At 39.2% G+C, this 20,522-nt stretch overlaps 2 protein-coding genes across 3 annotated transcripts in view; one reads left to right on the top strand and one right to left on the bottom strand.

Moving 5' to 3' along the window:
* On the bottom strand, positions 1-4,899 carry LOC109637748 (uncharacterized). Of its 2 annotated transcripts, XM_020100304.2 has the most exons (10): positions 4,721-4,899; positions 3,860-4,135; positions 3,262-3,561; positions 2,155-2,259; positions 2,014-2,064; positions 1,306-1,341; positions 1,185-1,217; positions 1,056-1,088; positions 900-947; positions 1-131 (listed from the first exon to the last, which is right to left on the bottom strand). In XM_020100304.2, the coding sequence occupies exons 1-10, from the start codon at positions 4,806-4,808 to the stop codon at positions 37-39; spliced, it is 1,065 nt and encodes a 354-aa protein (XP_019955863.2). In that variant the 5' UTR covers positions 4,809-4,899; the 3' UTR covers positions 1-36. The 2 variants fall into 2 exon arrangements, with proteins under 2 accessions (XP_019955863.2, XP_069386045.1); XM_069529944.1 differs by lacking the exons at positions 2,014-2,064; positions 2,155-2,259.
* klhl5 (kelch-like family member 5) overlaps positions 4,893-20,522 on the top strand; it is a 44,423-nt gene continuing 28,793 nt past the window's right edge. The window contains exons 1-3 of the mRNA XM_069529940.1: positions 4,893-5,030; positions 6,936-7,000; positions 8,102-8,161. The gene's annotated coding sequence lies outside the window, so the exon portion shown is untranslated. The remainder of the gene's footprint in view (positions 5,031-6,935; positions 7,001-8,101; positions 8,162-20,522) is intronic.

The following is a 20,522-nucleotide window of genomic DNA, read 5'->3' as shown; positions in this document are numbered from 1 at the left end:
TATGATTTACATCTTTTTATTTTTAAACACAATGGTTTATTTTTCATTGAAGTCCGTTTCAGTGCTCCTCTCCTGCTGCTGCCCCTCTGTGATGGAGGAGATGGATGGATGACCACGATGATGCAGATTTGCTAAAGACAGACAGATGGAAAAGATAATGAAAACACTGGAGTTAGATATTGTTGAATATATAAAATGAACATTAAACTGCTGGTCACAATACATGAGTAATAAATATAGAATACATTTAGTTCTTGTAACTTAACTTTATATTTAAATATTACAAAATATGATATAAACTAATAACTTATTACATATTTGTATAGATTGAGTAGCCCAATAATAATTTAAGTTGTTAAAAGTAACCTCTCACACCGATTTATAAATAATTATAGTCCAACAATATAATGTAGCCAGCAGTACATTATATTGATATTAGCTCATCTTCATAATAAATATATGTCAAGCACTAGGGCCAATCAGGAAGAGGGTGGAGTCTATAAAAGGGGCAGGGCTCTCACCTGAGTTTACTTCCTGTTTGGAGGAGACTGAAGCTGAGGTGAGCAGGTGAGCAGGTGTTTTTTCTTTTAAGCTCCTTTTAAACATCTTATGCATGATTACATGACTTAAGCTGTAGAACCAAGAAGTGTTGCACTAACATGCTCATTATAGTAACTCAAATATCAGTTTGATTCTACATGACTGACCCCATGTTAGTTATTTTTCTAATCATGTTTGCTTCTGATGTGTATTGCTACTAATACTCATACTTTAGTAAAAAATGGAAGTACTTCCTCAACACTGGAAAGTTTTTTTTATTGTGTTTCTGAATGGACACAAAATCACACACTCCCATTTTGCCCCTTTAGCCTTTACGGTTGTTGCAGTCAGACGTTTACCAGTATAGCAGTTGTTGACATTTCCATCCAGCAGAGTTTCTATGTCTTCTGAAAAAATGTACATGAAAACTATTAACACACGCACTCACATATGTAATTTCATGTGCATGTTAAATGATTCATTTGTCTGAGTTTGAAATGTGTGACACTCCCTACCTTGAGACTGAGCTTCTTTTATGGGTGACAGTTCTGTCAATTAGAAAAAAAAGTATAAGCAAAGGACTGGAAAAACAGTTCTATCAAGTGATTTTCTTCTAAACTCTAATTACACATTTAAAAACTGACCTGACCAACGCCGTGAGCCACAGAAGTGAGGGACTGAACATATCAAAAACAGGTCGTCAGAATCTGTTTCCACTCAGTGTTTATGGATCATCATTGAGCAATTTAACTTTAAGTTTGTTACCTGTTGGAGTTAAGATTTCTGTGTGCTCCTCCCCATCTATCAAAAAAATATATTAGACATCATTATTATACATCATTTTAACAGGCGTACTTTCATCACCTGGCAAAAAAAATCGGTTCTTCATTTTGAGAGAAATTGTGATCTATTCATTCTGCTCTCAGATTCGGGCTCAGAGGTGCATTTCTCAGCCCGACAACTGTAAAATCTTGCTCATCTTCATAATTGTCTTTTGAGACCTTGTCTGCATGAAGACAAGTGGGCTCATAGTATCTCAGCTCTAACACAGTGATACATGACATGACTACTCAATGCAATCAGGGATAGGTTTTAGACTGCATACACTGGATGTACAAAGAACAAAAGAAAGGGAAAAAGGTGTGGTTTATTTCAGAAGCCAGCAGACTCATAAACTGCAGTAGAAGATATTCAGATTCAAATGCACTTTCACTTTTGGATATCATTAGGTTTTATGTTGCAGGATTTTATTGGTTATAATTTGCATTTTTATTGTTTTCAAGTGTGTTAATGGATTGATCATGTTACTTTGAGTTTGCCTGAAATTGAATAAGAATACATTTTGAGTAGAGCAATTGAGAGAGAGAAGTGAGAAAGTGTGGCTTTTATAAGATGTGTTCACACACTGTTTAAAAAAAGAGGAAATAAAGAAAATTGTGAAATTTAGAATTGTGCACACAGGTTTAAATTTACCGTCAAACTGCTGCCCAGTATAGTTGTAAACAGGATGCACTCTGGGCTTTTCTGACAAAGAGAATAAACATCTTCAGGTCAGCTTCCAAAGATCAAACCAACCCAAAGAGAGCATGTAGTGCGTGTATGTCTGTGTCTTACTGCGTGAGCGTGTCCTCAGGTAGAGCTCTCCAAGCACATACATAACTACAGTCAGGAGCAGCACACACAGAAGAGCGAAGCAGAGCACCCTGGCCGTATACCACTCTGCAGGACAGAGAGGGAGGAAAACAGATGGTTTTAGTTACTGCAACAGCTGTTTTCATCAGATATTTATGCAAACTATATTTTTCAAATGATTAAATAATTTAATGTCATAAAAAAAAAATCATCATTATCCAAAGATCAAGATCACCTAAGGATTCTTTACCAGAAATTCTGCCTTACTGAAACAGAAAGGGTTCATGCAACAATCCCTGTCTGGAAATCAACCATGTTTATTACACTAATTTTGTAAATAATCTTAACAACTGAGCCATTGTCAGTCATATATTATGTAATTATTAATATTTGTTTTTTTTATGCCCACAAACCCAAAGATATTCATTTGTAATCATATTACATGAAGTTCCTCACTTGATAATCCTACGCCAGGATATATTTGGCTGTTTTGCCTAAAAAGTTGCTTTAACAATTCACTGATTGTGTAAATGTATTAATGAATGAATCAAGTAATTGTTTCAGGGCTGGTGTTCTTTACAAATGACAGATTCTGCTGAAAGGAACAAAACTGTGAGCAGGAAATAAAGTGTTCATATAGCTGTAAACAGACAGAAGTAAAGCATAGGTTCTCACAAATTAGAGGAGGAAAGGAAATGGAGTGTATGGAAAAGTGTGTGGGATGGTTCAGAAAGTGAATGTGTTTCCAGCTTCCATGATGCACTCTGGAAAATATGAATTGTGGGTTTGAACGGTGCTGGAGACTCGACTAGAAAGGAAGTGAGGCCAAAATCAATACAGCCTTGGAAATGCTGTAGGTTAAGATTAACTGCAACTTTCGGAAAGTGTGACTGATCATCCAGAGACTAAACTGTGAGAAATTTGCTCTATTGAAAAAGAAAAAAGACTCCACTGTGACTGAGAGAGGAGACGTCTTTGAATGAGATTGAATCACTTTCCCCTAAATAAAAAACTGAGTGGTTGGTGTCCTCGTCTCTTATTGTCTCTCTAACCACATATGGAACAAAGAGGCCGATTCCTGACACCAACCTTTCCCTGTCCGTTTCCATGGCAGCCTTTTCTTAGCTGTTGCGGTGGAAACGGTTTGATTGGCGAGCCAAAGCAGACAGCGGCTTTGATTGGTCGACTCCGAAGTGGGCAGGACATCAGGGAGACAGCAGTAAAATGCCCTCTGTCCTTTATCACCCTTCCTCTCATCCCTCTCCTCCTCCTGCTCCTCAGGTGGGTGCAGGTCCAAGGAGCTGTTGTTGGGGCCGTACAAGGTGAGATTCAGGGTTTCTGCTTCGCCCAGCTGAAGCTCCACCGACACTTCCAGATGTCCAGCAGCGGCTATAGACAGCAAAGTTAATTGTTTAGTGTTTACAGGGTAATGATAAAATACTTGAGTACCTGTGTGGTTTTATTTTAATCATTTTTTTATACTTTATATATTTGTGGGAAACAAGGCAGAATCAATGGGTTTATTTAATTATTTAGATTAGATTCAGCTTTATTGTTATTGCACATAGTACAAGTACATTGAAATGCAGTTTTACATCTAGTGCAAATAGCTGCGGATGAGGTAAACTGGCGGACAGTTCTACAGTTAGAACCACAAAAGCAGCTTAAATGCTTAGCTGTGCAGTACCTGAGGATGAGATGTTGCTGTATAACTCGGCCATGTCCCTGTCAGCCTGACACATGAACCAGCCGTTCTCTGATGCACTGCTGCCTCTCCTGGAGTCCGGTCCAGCATCTGTCATGTTGCTGGGCTTCTCCTCCGTGCAGGCCTTCTCCCACTTTTCCACCTCTGCACTCTGAGAAGGGTCACACAGTCCCTCCATCTTCCCATTCTCCCCCCTCTTCACCTGATTCCCTCGCTCACAGCGTCGGTAGGGCAGACAGATGAAGTTAACTTTTGATACTGTAAACAAAAAGAGAATTCGGTGGAGTTTCTCAGAGGGAGCAGGCTTTAATACGAAGGAAGAAATAAAAGAAATCCGAGCGGGAACTCGAAATTGGGGGTTGATGCATCAAGCTTACATTTTATCTGACAGAGCGTGACAGACTGGGAGAAAGCAGAGAAGGAGAGACAAAAAGAAAACGAGTGAAGGCAAACACGTGTACGAGCAAAACGGCTAAAGCATGTTGCTCTCAAAAAGAGAACAAGCTTTTCAAGGCTACACAATACAGGCACGTTTTCATAGCTGCTGTCAGTGTTGTAGGGAGCTATGTTTGGGTCTGATTTATATCCCTGAAAGAAAAAGACAGACAGAGGTTGAATCGGAGCGAGTCAACAAGAAGAGAAAGAACGACAAAGTGACTCAAAAAAAGAAACCTCACTACTTTTAAGGGTGGTCTTTGAACAATAGGTTAAGAAAACTGTTCATCCTGTGTGATTTCACAAAAGGTCGAGAGCAGACAGGGAAACATTGACATTTATTACAAAAACACAGGTTCACACAGACAGTGGATGAACCTCCGTGTTAAACTGGCCACAACGACCCACCTCTGTATAGCGAGAAGAACTCTGGGAGGCAGATGATGAAGGCGAGGATCACGAGGATGAAGATTTTAGTCACTGTTGTCCTTGTCATGATTGCACCATAAGATCACACACCCCCACACGCACACATTTCCTCACAACACAGGCATGACCTCTGGCTCGTGGTATCTGGTTCCTTCTCTTTACCGAAAACATCTACTCACACTTGGTCAGTGTCCATCAGAGGAGCGTAAGGTGAAGCTTAAGAAGCTCTTAGAATATTGTTCATAATTCACATAGCGGCAACGACTCACGCTCACACGAGTCAAGGCAGGTCGGTACTTCACTTCCTATTACACTTCCTGTTGTTTTCTCAGAAAGGGTGAGAAATGGAGGGTTGCAGAAATAACAGAGTTTCTTTCAGCAAGTGGAAATGTGCTTGTGTCTGTTTGGGAGTTTGCATTCAGGAGATTGTGAGTGATTTGCCGATCCTCTCTTCAGAAGAGACTTTATTTAGACTATAACACAGACGACCATGACTATTACTGTAAAGAGGGATCAGATTATGTCTTTAAAGAGAAAAAAAGGGATGTTTTTTTAAATAACTATTTAAAAAGAGAAAAGTTACAATCGTCTGTGGTTGAATTTTGTTGTTGTTGTAAATGTATAAATATTTTCACTATAATGGCTTTGTATGTCTTACTTGAAATTTCTCACAATAATGAGATGCTAAATATTCAACATGACACACTAAGATATAATGAGCACCATTTTATTCTTATTCTTGAGACTAAGTATAAGTAATAACTTTTTTCATAAAGTGTTAATTTGACGTTATTTTCCAATTGTAATTACTTTGTATCTCATAAATACGAGATTCTAATTTTGATCAAATAAAAAACCTCATTAAGTCTTAATAATCACCCAGTTATTGGTACTATATCATATATTTAGTTAACATTATCATAATTATGTGGTACTACAGCAAATCTTGCATATCAGATCACTACATTTTTAAGTATGGAAGTATGTCTTAAACTGTAACAATAATGATTATACTTTTAATATTTGATTATAATATATTATAAAATTATAAATATTAGATTCTAAGTCAAAATCATAAATGGGATTTTGTGGTACATAGCAATTGTAAAAAAAAGTCCACACAATTATTAGGCACTATACTAGATACTAATATATATATATATATATATATATATATATATATATATATAGGGATTATCAGTTTCCATTTGGAGTCTGTGTCAGATATGGAAGTTACAATGAAGAGAAAGTGTTGCATCATTATGAGATAAAAGGTAATAATTATAAGGAATAAACATGTGATGAAAACTTGAGTGGTGGTTTGTATTTGTCCTTCCACTGACCTTTGCCTCACTCCTTTATTTAACATCACTTGTAGAGGAGTGACTCTCTTGTTCTTTTCTACTCTAGAACTCTACTAAATTATATGTAATTGTCCTTTCTACCACCTGACTTGAACTCTGTTGGGTGTTTAGTGCAGCACAGATTGTATGGTTGGGTTCCTGAGAGCCACTTATCTTTATCTATCAGGTCTGATGGACACACACACACACACACACACACACACACAAACACACACACACACAAACACACACACACACTTCAAATTTGGAGGCTCTGGCAAACATACTCAAACACACAAATACAGTGATGAGCATGGCTGCCAGGTGGAGCCTTATCTCCACTCCACAGTGGCTGTCCTCTCTCAGGGCTCAGTCGGCAGCTTATAACAGAGATGGAAGCAGCCAAAGCTACTAAAAAATATAAAAATCACTTTCTGTGCGTCAAATCAAAGCTGCTCGACACTTTTCCAAATATCTGGCTGTTATGTATTTATCCCCATGGTGCCTGTGATTGCTGACAGAGTTGTGACATATGATGTACTTTAGCTGTGTACTTGTACGACTACACAATTTCAAAATCAGTTTGAGTAGGTTTATTTCCTTGGTCACTGAAGAGGTGGTGGCTCCGCAATTCAACCATGATTTACTGTTCAATTCACAAATGAGGTAAAATTGTGTGAAGATATTTTTTGATGCAGTATGAATAAATACATACGTATTTTTTATTGAGAATAATTCTTGATGTCTCATCTTCTTGGAGGATTTGTTTTATGTAAATCAAACTGACTGTTTCTACATTTGCAGGATTTTACCATATAGAGTGAAACTGAGTTTTTCCCCACATTTTTCAGGGGACGAGTTTGAAAACCCTCCGGGATCTTTAACATCTCCTTGAAACCTGATTAGAAAACCACAGGTACTGACTCTCCTCTGTTCGGTTTGTGTGTGCATCATGTGTGACCAGTAAAATGCTGAGGGCAAGTATAACACACTGGCCACAACAGGAGGATTAAACCACCTTTTAGCGCCGCACAGCTTGAAGATGTCTCTGTTGTCGGTTTGCCAGAATCTAACAAAACCTAACTGGGTGATGAGGGAGCACCAGCAGATTGACAGGGCAGATGTAAATTTGAGATCTGGCAAATACTCCTGAGTCTGAATGTTACACTCCCTGGTTTTTGTGCTTTTTGCAGCAGCAGGGACCAAGTGTGTTCATGTCAGCTGGATGATCGGCTTCAGTTTATCTGCCTTTCCAGAACAACACATAATGAGCAGCTTTCTACTGTAAAATTCAATGTGGACCATGATGTCTTTTATGTGACACAACCACCAGGGTCCAATTTCCCCTTGAACAACACTGTGATCCTTTAGAGTTTCATTAAAGGAATCGTTTCGAGTGACAGTAGATGAGAAGATCAACACCAGTCTGACCATTAAATATGAAGCAGCAGCCTGTAACCAGTTAGCCTAGCTTAGCATAAAGACTAAGAGATGGGGTGAGAATCCAAAGGTTAAAAAAATAATGCTAAAGTTTACCTAACCAGCTCCTCTAAAGATCGTGATTAGAGATGACAAGGCCTTTGCAGTGGCTCAGATCCCAGAACCATTTAAATCATTGCTTAAGACCCACTTCTTCTCACTGGCTTGAGTTTGAGACCTTGATTTCTATTGTGCAATATTTAAATTCTTAAGTATTCATAATGTGTTATTGTTTTTAGCACATTGGTCAACTGGTGTTGCTGTAAAAGTGCTATATATAATTTGACCTTTATTTAAACATTATATATTGGTTTGTTGATCCATAATAGCCAAAGTAAACCCATGTTCCCACTTTGGCTGTCGTCCTTATTATAATAAGATATACACTAATAATTATTGAGGGGCTGGATATGCTCATATGTACATTTTAATTACCTTGCACCAACATTTTTCTTCCTTCAAAACATATCAAAATCCTGAGCAGATCATAAAATCCACTGAGTACATTCATGTTCTGAATAATTGTTTTTTATTTCAGTGTCTCCACGACCTTTACATCAGACAGCCTCAGCCTTTTTGAACCTCACCAGTAGAGACGGTAAGAACAGAAAATACATTGGCATTCCTGGACTGTAATGAACTCCGTGGCCTCCAGGGACCACTGCTGGAGCGTCAGACATTTAGTCTCATTTCAGTCAACTATCCACTTTGAAGTTTTGTCAAAGCTTCAGACCATTTTGATCGTTTGACTTCATCAAACAGGTGATTTATTAAGTAGTAATGTGTCTTGTAGCTTCATCTAATCTGTCACAAACTATCTGTCACAACAAACTGTCACATCCATCACTTTTACTGCTGCAGACAGAGGCTGTAATGATGAACTCAACAGGGCTGTGCAAATGCTGACTGGGTGAGACGAGTGTATGAGTGTGTGTGTGTGTACTACATTTTGAGCATACAACCTAGAGTGAGGACATTTTGGTCGGTCCTCACTTTCTGACCCACATTTAAAGGGCTGTTTGAGGGTTAAGACTTGGTTCTAGGGCTAAAGTAAGAATTAGGGTTTGGGTAAGGGTCAGGGTGAGGCATTTAGTTGTGATGGTTAAAATAAGTGTAAGGGGCTATGGAATGCATTATGCCAATGAGTGTCCTCACTAAGATAGATGTACAAACGTGTGTGTGTGTGTGTGTGTGTGTGTGTGTGTGTGAAAAGACTTGAGTCTTCATCAGCACTTAACTTTACTCTAGCACTCAGTCGTTTGCTGAACATTAACAGTCAGACATGCTGACAGTCTGTGATGTCGCCGCTGACAGAGATCGTTTGAGAGATTGTGTATGCAGGTTACTTCTGGAGCTCGGCTTTACTGCAGAATCAGATGCAGACAGTTTAGAAATTTTAAATGTAACAGCATGATGAGATTAATGGTTTATAGGTACAAGAGAGGATGTTCAAGAACAGGTCATGCATGCTCTGCAGGCTCGTTGCAGGTTATGGCTGCATTTCAGGAATTAGATGTTGTATATTTGATCCTCCCATCATGTCCTCGCTGTGCTGTCTGAACCTAATCCCTGGATCTGCTTTAAGTGGATATGATGTCAAATCAGCTGAGGATTCAATGGATACACAGATCGGAAATTCCTTTTCATTCTATGCAGCTTTTTAGTTTTTGAGTCTGTGTTGAGAAATTAGGTCAGTCCAGTTTGTTTTGAGTTTTATGCCCTTATGTCAAAGTTTAAAGTGAAAAAAGGAGAAAAGATCAAAGGAGGATTTGAAACGAAACTTCAGTTTGAACATCAGCCCCTCGTTGGTGTTTTTAGTCGTTTGATAAACGTGTAGCACGGATCTCACTACTCTCATGACGTATACGTTTTAGCTGCAGCAGTGTTGATAGAGACAAAAAACCGAGCTCAAAGAAAATACATTTGAGTGAATAATAGTAACGTTGCTCCCTCTCTGTTTGGATGTGTACATCAGCAGCTGTCAGAGGATGGTGATATGTCAATATAGTGTTGCTTCTGCCAAAAACAGTCAGTCCTTGCAGGTTTTATTCTCTCTTTTCAAAACATTTAGTGTTAAAATAGGTTGAAACGGAGCTCATTGTTTCCTCATTCACTGGTCTTGACTACTTTCAAGTTATTTCGAAAAAACAAATGGGAGAAGAATAGAGGGGAGTGAGGGATGAGTGGTGAGCATGTTTTTCCATTAAAAACAGGAGGAGGATAGGGGGAGCATGGCTGATTTAGCACTGTGTCAGCAGCGAGGCGTCGTCTGGCTCTCCAGAGACGAAGCCACTGTGAAGTTTTATGATTCTTTATGGAGAAATTACGTTGTTTCACAAGACATTATCATTATGAGCAAACCTTTAAAGGTAATGGAGGTTTCCAGTCTGAGCCTCCTATTGTCTCTAATCTTTCTGTCTTGTTTCACAGTGCTCTGCAATATCTGTTTGCACTCTGAATACAGTATGTGTCCTTGTCGAGCTCGCTCCTCTTGCTGCCTCTCTCCAGAGGGAAAGGTTTTTAGCCACATCTTATCTTTTTAGTGTGTGTGAATGTGTCTGGTGGGGAGGGGCACACACACACTCACACTCTAAAGTGGGTTAAAGATGGGTGAATTTACAGTAAGCTCTGAGCCATCATGGTGCTGCATCTCTTCTGTATTCCCTCCCTCTCTCCTCTACTCCTCTCTAACCTTCTCTGGTGAGAAAAGGCCATGTCAATAAAGGCTTTTTAACATGGGCAAAAATCAATACGCCCCGATTGCACCTTTCTTCGAGCGTGTCTCTATCAAACAAATGAGTTCCTCTGCCTTGTGGTTTCTGAGAGGTCGCTGAGTGGAAAAGTTGTTCGCTAAAGCAGAATTTTGCTTTCACATATTTGCTCATGTAGTGAGCTGGAAATGAAAATCTACTTGAGGCCCTGAAATCCTAATCATGTTGATATGATTTAACATTAACACTTTGCACTTTCAGGTGCTTTATTGGTTGCAACTCACACCATCAACTTTTATCGTCCTGGAAGGGAAATCATGCCTGAAGGCGGGGTTGCAATAAAACTGCACAATAAAGATTTATCATAAAAACAATAAAAACACAATAAAAACACACTAACATAAAAGCCCGATAAAATGCACGGTAAATAGACTCAATATATACCCACATTAGGCCAGACAGTCGATCTCTCCTTGCAAAAGTCGATCCAAATATCTTTATCACTTTATAAGAGTGTAATATTTCCACTTCATATCTGAGATATATAGAATAAATAAAAGAAACAAAGCCCTTATATTCCAAGCACAGAGTTCAGCAGCATAGTGTATTTATTGTTTAATATATATTTTGTTGACTTGTGTACTTTCATTATCCAAAATGTTTCCAACAATGTTCAAATCCAGAGAAATCCCCAGTTTTATTCAAGCCAACAGTACGTTTCATTCATTGCTTTGTCTGCTTTAACTTTTAGGGCAAATGATGCATGATGAAGGAAATAAACACTGCTAGCCAGTGAGCCAGTTTTTATCCTTCCATGTCTTAATGGATCATAATTATTCATCGTTGTAACGTGAATGAAACTTTAATACATTTGTGAACATGATTTGTGCGTCAGGTAGATTTTCATCAGCAATGGTGGTGAAGACAACAACTCCCATGATCCCAGGCTGCTTCACTATACGTCATCAAATTGTATAACACATTTTTTATTATTCTGGTTGAGAGACCTCTAGCAGCCAACGTTAGATATTGTACGTTTAACTCCTTTCAAGAAATAACCATAGTTTTTATAGAAAAAGGATTCTTTTGCCTGAAATGTAAATAACAAACAGATTACGATAACCAAGATTCAATTTACAGGGATTACAATCCTCCCCTCCTTATTTTTGATCACTTCTTATCGCATGATAATTAGACTGAAGGAGTTATTATGCTTTGTTTCATCTTGACTGATGTGACCCTGTCAACAACACTTTTAGTTAACATGGAAAATGTGGTTGCTGTTTTCAGTGAATGTTTTTCATGATAATCTGTATATATGTAGATTTGTTAGAATTGCTATACGATACACAACTTGTACGGCTGCATCGATTTCATCTACTCCTCTATGAGTCATTTCCTGTTTGTTGTAATCAAAGTAACCAGGTAGCGAGATCGCCTTTGTGATGAGTGAGGTAATATCGGGCCATGGTCTTCCGAGGTCCAGTCTGGAGGGAGGTTTTTGTTAGTTTCCTGTCATCTCTCAAATGAAAACATAAAACTAAATAATCTACATATTGTTAAAGTTTAGGTTTACACTAATTGATAAAATAATTTTCAATGATTCCTAAATTTGTACAATTCATTAGATACAATAAAAAACTTGACTATGATATGCAGCAGTACATTATGTGATTGAAACAACATATGACTTCATTATCTCATATTTTCCTTCAAAGTATTTCTGTGCCATCATGTGGAGGTTTGTTCCTCTTCAGCAGGAAATGAGTCATTGGTTGTAGGTTAAGTGGGTAAAAATGATGCATGGTGTATGTTTCCTTACCCCTGGATTTAAAGAGTAGTTATGGTTATATATTTGTGTTTGAGTTTATGCATTGTTTGCGCCATGATGACCCTGCTATTCATGGACAGCTTCAGCTATATACTATGAGTGGTCATTTGACAATGAGAACATCATCAACTTTTCTCGAGAATAAATCTCACACACATACACAGGTTCTCAAGCATGAGAGCAAATCTTATTTTAGTATTTTATTTTAGGATAATGATATTCATGAGTTTTCCAGAGAAGAAACAAGCAGGATGATTTTCAGGAGAATATGACAAGTAGAGTCTGATATTTCCGTGACAGTAGCTTTTAATGCATTTGATGTGAGTTTTGTGCTCCAGATACTCGAAATATCCATCATTCTGTGGAAGCAGGTAAATTCTGCAGCGTTGATTGTAAGAGTTTGAAGCGTGGATATTTATAATCATACATCACTGAGAACATTCAATCCATTACGCTTTAATTAACATTTTATCGCCGATCTCCAGACCCTGCTCTGACGCAAACACACACACACACACACTGAATGCTCTCGTCAGTGATCAGATGATTTCATTCACTCTCTCACCCTCTCAATAAGCCAGATGCTTGCTAAAAGGTCCCTTGTGCTAAAAATATGAACTACAGAGGGCCAGTTATGGGTTGATAAGCTGCTTCGTCAGCGTCCTCTAAGTGCCCCCCTCCAGTAATTATCCCACCTACCGCTGATTGATGCTTAGCCACTGTGTCCAACAAGGCCTCATGCCTGCTCCTCCTCTCATTCGCATTGTTAACACAACCTCCGTCCACTCATTTTCATTCTAAACCCGTTTCATCCTGCCATGTTCCTTTTATCAAGCAGGAACTTACTTTGGGCTGTTTGAATGCAAACGGCCCATCCACAGTTTATAGGGTTTTAAATAAAAGTAACTTGCACAGGGGAATCAATGGAAGAAACCACCCTCGAATACACCAATCTGACCATGAGTCTTTCTAACTTTACACTTGCAGCGACTGATTTAAAGATTCAGGAAACTCTGGCAAAACAAATATATCAGGGAAAACAGTGCCAGCCTTCAAAATATTCCCCAATGCGCTTTATATATAGATCCATATATTTTTATGTTATGTGTTTGTTTTTATGCCCTGTTGTCTTACAGGGCCTTCCTCTGCATCATTTGCTGCTTCTGTTTCCTCTTAAATCAGAAAGCAACCTCCCTGCAATAACCCTGCCACTAACACATCCATGTTACACTTGAATAAATATCCACAGTGTCTCAACAGATGCATGTCATCATTATAATTATATATCTAATCATGCTGTATGTACTGCACATGACAGTATGTATATTAAGTTACTCATACATTTCACCCCTGCCAATTTGTTGGTTTATATGTTTGTTAACAAGATTACACAAAACAACTGACCTATTTCTTTAACATTGTAAGAAAGGGCATTTTTCAACAATTTCACTGTTTTCTCAGGGAATAATTCATTTTAAAAAATCAGCCACATTTAAGGAATGGATATTTTTGAGTGTGTGAAGTTGGTTCCGCTTGATTGAGTTTAAAAGGACGGTTGAACCTTGGCGGATGCTTGCGCTCTACTGAATATGATTCTAGTTCAGTATTAATTCCAGCACTTTTAACTCCCTGCACCCACACACACTGTTGTAAATTACTCATAAGTGTGACTTGAGTATCGACATTGTATGTTGTGTGTGGGCGTGCTTGACATTATGTTTGAGCCATAAAAAGCTCCTGGTTGAAAGTTTAAATCTACCTCGGACTCCTCTCTCTTCCTGCATTTTGATTTGTCTCTTTTCTTTTATTACTTCGATCGTAAAATAAATAGTCAGCCATCAGTGTGAAATGAGAGGTCACAGGACACCCAGCCATTGCACTTTTTTTTTTTATTGCCTTAGAAGACAGCGAGTTGAACAGACCTCGCTTTGTGTGCAGATCTACAGGCAGCTGGATTGGTTGTCTGGCAAGTTGCCCTGTAAGCAGATCTCTATGCGGTTAGTTGCAGTAGCTGATCCAGGAAACTGCTTTGTGTGTTTACTTTCAGTCGGCGCAGACAAAATCGTTTAGTTTGCTGTGAAGTTTTAGGAGGCTCACGCTGCTTGTTCTATTACACGTTGCCTTGTTGGATTCTGAGTTTTTCAAGTTTGTCTGCCATGTGTAAAGTAATCATGACGCATTGTGAGAATAGAATAAATCAATTAATTTAAATGAATAAATACAAATGACTTATATTTTAATTTAAATTGTTTGCTATTCAGCTTTGATCTCAGTCTGCGTGAACTGTCCATTTCTGTTTTTAGTCAGCGATGTCCTATATTCAGTCTTTTTGGTCCACTCAGAATTTTTCTCTCCATACACAGGTTATCACAAAAAAATACCTAAAATGAAGCTTTTACTTTTCAGATCTGGAACATCTGAAAGCCAAGTATCATTTTACCTAATGCCTTTTTTAAGATGTTTTGGCACAATAGCAAAGATCAATGTCAGTGAAAGGGATGAGAGATAATCAAAGAATCATTTTGGCTGCTGAAAGTGTGTAGGGAAAGAACACCTCATGCTCACCTCTGCTTTTCTCATCCATCTCTGCCTTTTATGCCTCTACACTGGTGATAGTCTGTCCGTCCACTTACCAATTAGTCCATTCGTCCGTCCCATTCTTGTGAACATGATGTCTCAAGAAGACCTTGAGAAAATGTCTTTAAATTCAGTATAAACTCTCAGTTTTACTCAAGGGTGAACTGGTTACATTTTGCTGATTCAAGATCATGGTTCAAGGTCCTTGCAAACCCTCTTTTTCCTTGTGAACGTGTAATCTTAAAACCCCCCCCACCAGAGAATCCTTTCAAATTTAGCACAAAAGTTCACTTAGACCCTCAGATTAACTGTTTGGATTTGGTTGGTTAAAGCTCAAAGGTCAAGATGGTCTCAAATTTTTGTTGCTTACTGAACATGATATCTCAAATCTGCCTTTAGGGAATTTCCTAAAATTATGGCCATTTGTCACTTTGACTCAAAGTTGAACCGATTTGATTTTATTGGTCAAAGCTCACGGTGACTTTATGAGTCTGGGAAAAAAATGATGTACACTAAAGCTGTCCTGGTTGGCGGAGGCATATAACCGCAGGGCAGCAATTTTAGTTTTTAGAATAGCACATATAAAACACAGAGACATCACTTTCAATCACTAACACTAAGCGAGGAATTTATCCAGAATTGATTAGGTGTCAACTGGCTGAATAATTACTGTACGATTGTGACTCATGGGCCGTGACTGGTTTGAAAATGGTTTGACATTCAGGTAGGAGGCACCAGAATTATACAGCATCTTTAACAACCATTATAATATTCATTGATCACCTTTTAATTCTATTCCTCACCTCTCTCATTTGATATGTCTCTGTCCGACCCATTCTCCACCCTCTGTGGCTCTGTTGTCTGTAGGTTTATGGATTAATGATTGGTGATGGGGGGGTAAGGTGACCTTCCTCTGACTGACCAATGTGAGAGCTCGCTGGATAGAGCCCTGCCTCATCCAGAGAATAAGAATGCTTCTCAGGCATTATCTATTCCTTTCACAGCATGTGGGAGCACAGTGAACCAGAGCATACTGGGGAAACACTGTAGGGATGATTGCAGAACATTTGTCTAATTGTGGGGGGGTGTCATCAAGTGTTTTTCATTGTAACCACATTTAGCACAAATTGGTGTGTGTCTCCAGAAAGAGAGAGAATTGGAGATATACATTTTAGGTTTAGATTATTTGTATTTATTATGTTTGAGGATCCAGCATAAATAAATAGAAAAAGCCATAAAAGGCAAACTTACATTTGTTAAGAGAGCTAGATACAGCAGTTCCTGGATCTGCCTATTTATCCAGATCTGCTCCAAAATGAAGTGGGTTCTTCCTCAGGCCATTTCCTACCCCTCCACAAAATTTGATCGTTACTGGTTTAGTTGTTTTGAGTGATCCTGCTGACAAATGGCCATAAAAATATAACCTCATTGGCAGAGGTAATAAAAGAATATACATGTGACGAGTATAAAAAGCCAAATAAGACCTGATCACACAAATTAGAGATTGTATCCACTCAGTAAAGATACATAGTGCAAGAACAGACATTCAGGGACAGAATTGATACTTGTTGTAGCATCAAAATGATTCTGAAGCTGCTATGTTGCTTTAAGTTTCTGTGTGCTGAGCCTTCTCAGCCCCTGAATAAAGGATTCCTTTGACTTTGTTCAGAGAGAGACTCTAAAATGTAGCTGGGGAAAAAAACAAATGATCTTGAAACTCAAACAGTTGTTTTGCTGCAGAGTTCTGATGTGAGTCTGAATCGACCGTGTAAATTATTGTTCATTTCTACTTTGCTTTAATGGATGCTTCAGCTTTCTTGACGTCCGATGCTGAATGTTTTAAAGCTTTTAGGCCAGTGTGTCACCTCGAATAATTTATCACAATATTGTGGGACTGTCAGTACCAACATCCCTCTCTCTCTCTCTCTCTCACTCACACACACTCCTGGTGACACACTCTCATTTCTGTGGGAGCGATGGGCTGTGATTGGCTTGTGGCTGCAGGGCAGAGTAAATTATTAAGGGCTGCTCTTTATTTGGCCATAAATGCTCTCTCTCTCTCTCTCTGTCTCTCTCTCTCGCTTTCCATCTTTCTCTCCCTTGTGTTTTCTATTTCCTCCCTTCCCTCAACACTCTGCCCATTTAGGAAGAGAGTGAACAGGAAAAGAAGCCACTGCAGCATGAGGGGAAGGAGCAGATGGGGGAAAATAACACAGACAAATGTGGTTTGTAATGATGGACAGAAATTGACAAAGAATGTCAGGAGGGAAATAGGAAAAGGAGGGTTGGAATATTAGAGTGGGGGTGGTGAATTGCACAGCAAGCACTTTGCTATCCTCCACCTGACACCTGCCCTACACGGAGACCTGAGTGCATGCAAGAGCAAACACACTCATGCTTTATACCAAGGAATGGAGATTATTTGTGTGTGTGTGTGTGTGTGTGTGTGTGTTAAACTACCAAGCAGGCAGAGGGGGGAAAGGAAGACGGAAAAGAGGAGAGTAAAAAGAAAAAATAGAGTTGTTTTCATTTGCATCAATAATTCAGCATGTGTATTATCTCCTGTTGTGTGCAGCTGCAAACTTCATGCCTCAGCGATTCTTAACAGAGGCAAACAACCCGCCACGTGCACGTGCGCACACACAAACACACCCACTAACAGGAGAATTAGTGATAGTTTGTGTCATTTTGCAGGCAGATGTGCAATTTATGTAAACTTGGGATTCTTTCAGTGAGAGTACAGAAAAGCAGCGAGTTGTTTATCTGTCTTTTGAATCTATTAACCAGCACCTATTAGCATTACTCCACACTGCTGCATGACTTCTTAATTTCTCTTCACCTCCTGTCTAATGTTTAACATCACTGTAATCAGCATTTTATGGAAACTAATGTGTAATGTAAAAAGTGTCATTTAAGTGATGAAGCCACAGAGGATTTTTTTTTATCCAAGTCTCTGCTTCTCTCAGCTCCACAGTATTTTAGTATCTTTTTAAATTCTTTTTAAAAAAAGTTTTTTGGCTTTAATGGACCCCATCTTTCGTTTCCTGGTTCTATCCCACTGCGTTGTGTTGTGTCCAGCTGCTATGTATTTAAAGAGCCAGATATTCATCTGACAAGTTCATGAAAACTGAAGCAGCTGTATGGTGACTGAATATAATATAAAGTCGAGTCATATCACAAATCAGAAAATTGCCTCAAAGGGCCGTCCAAGAATTGTTCAGCTTGGACCCTCGATTCAGATTGTAAAGCTCTCTCCCAAAAATTATGATATCACTTCTAACAAAATGTTTTAAACTTAAGCCAAGTAACACAACTACTGGTCTGCAAGACTGTAAATAAAGATGGATGACATGAATTGTGTCCAAAAATGAAGCCAAAGCGTTTGTATCTGGAATATTTTGGCTTCATATCTGGATAGTGGGAGGAAGTGAAGACATGTTGTCCAATAAACACAGTCTGCAATCATGACAGAGATGCATACACTTTAGCACTGTAACATCCTTATTCAGTGCTGTACTTTTGGGGATAAGTAATGGACTGCTGTTTTCATCTGCCATTGATGTTGTAGCACGGACTCAGTCTGCCCTTGTTCTATCTGCAGCTGCTGCTGGAGGGCACAGTGTGATTTGTCGGGGGTCATATAACCTCACAACATCTGCTCATAAACTTCTGTTTGTCCTGCAGCGGCAGAATTTAATGTCATGAACAGGTAGACACACCAAGGCCAAATGTCGGGTCAGATCAATGGCAACCTCCGCTCACAAAAGATGAATTTGTGGGGAGTGTGTTTGGACGGGTGCTGAAATAACAAAGAATTTGAAATTGAATTAGACCATCATCATCATCATCATCATTATGCTATGCTAGTTGATATAAACAGATGCACATGGTAACAAATGGGGTGTGCCAGATTACTTTCTCTCCCCTCGCCTTTTTTCTTATCTCCATCCATGTGGGCAATTAGAGAAATCGAAGTTGGCAAGCCAATGCATTACTATTTTGTGTGTTTGTGTGTGTGTACCAGGTGATTTGCTTTACAGCAAAAAGGAGGCAACTCTTTCCTCTTGCTACAGCAACAGGCATGGATCAAAATAATTGGACAGTTGGGTTCACGCTTAGGCAATCCAAAGCCTAGTGTGCATGTGAGTGCTGCATTTGTGTTTATTAAGTGTGTGTTATTTCTTTGCCTCCCGGACCTAGTTGCAAAACACGCCCATAAAACACACATATGCAATATCATCTTTTTCGCTCTACATTTGTGTTGAATAATACATGGCTGTAAAAGTGTGTCACAGTCTTGCTCAGTGTGGAGGAAGCAGGACGCAAGGTTTTCCGCTCCAGCATGAGATCAGATAGAAAGTGTGTTTGTCAGTGCAACGTGCAGATGTAATTGTGGATAGTTTGGGTGTTTTGATCCTTGCCCGCTGTGCTGCCATCTCTCACATCACAGGCTTTTTTTCTCCTCCCCTCTGCTTCTTTCTCTGTTGGTCGGTCCGTCTGTCTGTCTCCTCCTCCCACTCATTACAATCTACTGTATCTGCACACCATTCCATCTTCTAGTCACACACACACGAGGCACACATAATTAACACTGGCCTTTCTCATAGAGGGGATCCATCTCTTAAAAGGGGGGAGGAGGGTAGAAAAGAAATGAGAGAATAAAGGTAATGGATGGAGGAGAAGTGAAGGCAGAAATTGGTAAATGGACAGAGGAGGTTATCACGGGAGGTGATCAGAAGAGGTATACAAAGGATTTACATTGAAAGAAATAGATGAGCCGCTTCACTGATCACTGGGCTGAGGCACTGTTTGCCCTGATTGTTGCAAGATTGAATTTCCCTTGTTAGCTTTATGGCTCACACTCTGTTCAACAATGTAATGAAAGAATAGAAAAAAACACACACCCTGGATGCAGGTAGAGCTCAACACACACACACACACACACTCACACACACACACACACACACACACACACACACACACACACACACACACACACACACACAACGCCACACAGAATACTATCCTTGTGGTTCTTATAAATGCTGACATGATGAGGGATAAGAGGGAACAGCTGAAGGTGGTCTGCATTTTATTCAGATTAGACACACGCTCACACACCCTCACTTGAAACCGTTTATGCCTCCAGAGCAGTGGTTTGAAAATAAAAATAATCTGTAGGTGTGTAGTTTAGTGTAGGTCGCACAATATCTCTCCTTGAGACTCGTGGCTCAAAACTACATTTGCAGCTACAGACATAACTCACCCTAATCACTGACCAAAGTGGTTAATGCAGACACCAGGTTTTGTCAAAGAGATGCAATTTCAATAATCTTCTTAACTTCTTAACTATTGTGAATTGGACAATGTTATTGGAGTGCAATGCTAAATCTGTTTGAGCTGATATAGGTTGGCTGAGCCAAAATCACCTTTATCATATCCTGAAGTCTGAAACTGCCCTTTGAAGGTTTGATCCAAAGAGACAACAGATCAAAATCTCCTCACTTCGCAAACATCCTCATTCCTAAGATTTAAAGCTCAGACTGGTCCTCTCAAAGATACATGTACAAGAAATCCAGCAGACACACACGATCTAACCTGAGTTGACCTTCTTCCACGCATGTGAGCTTTCTTTTTGGTTTTGAAATCATTTTCAGTTCAATAACATTGAATATTGTGCTTCCAGATCAGTTTAATTGAAGTCACAAACACTCTCAAACCTACGCCAGGGCAGAGCTGGCGTGTCAATGTAGAGAGGTAATTATTTGCTTGGCCAGTCTGAGCCTGTTCTGAGTCTCAAGGACGGACTCGCCTGCAGCTACAGAACCAACCAACACTCG

This window comes from Paralichthys olivaceus, chromosome 8 (assembly GCF_024713975.1).
Source record: "Paralichthys olivaceus isolate ysfri-2021 chromosome 8, ASM2471397v2, whole genome shotgun sequence".
In the NCBI taxonomy this organism is placed as follows: domain Eukaryota; kingdom Metazoa; phylum Chordata; class Actinopteri; order Pleuronectiformes; family Paralichthyidae; genus Paralichthys; species Paralichthys olivaceus.
This window is presented reverse-complemented; position numbering and strand designations above follow the sequence as displayed.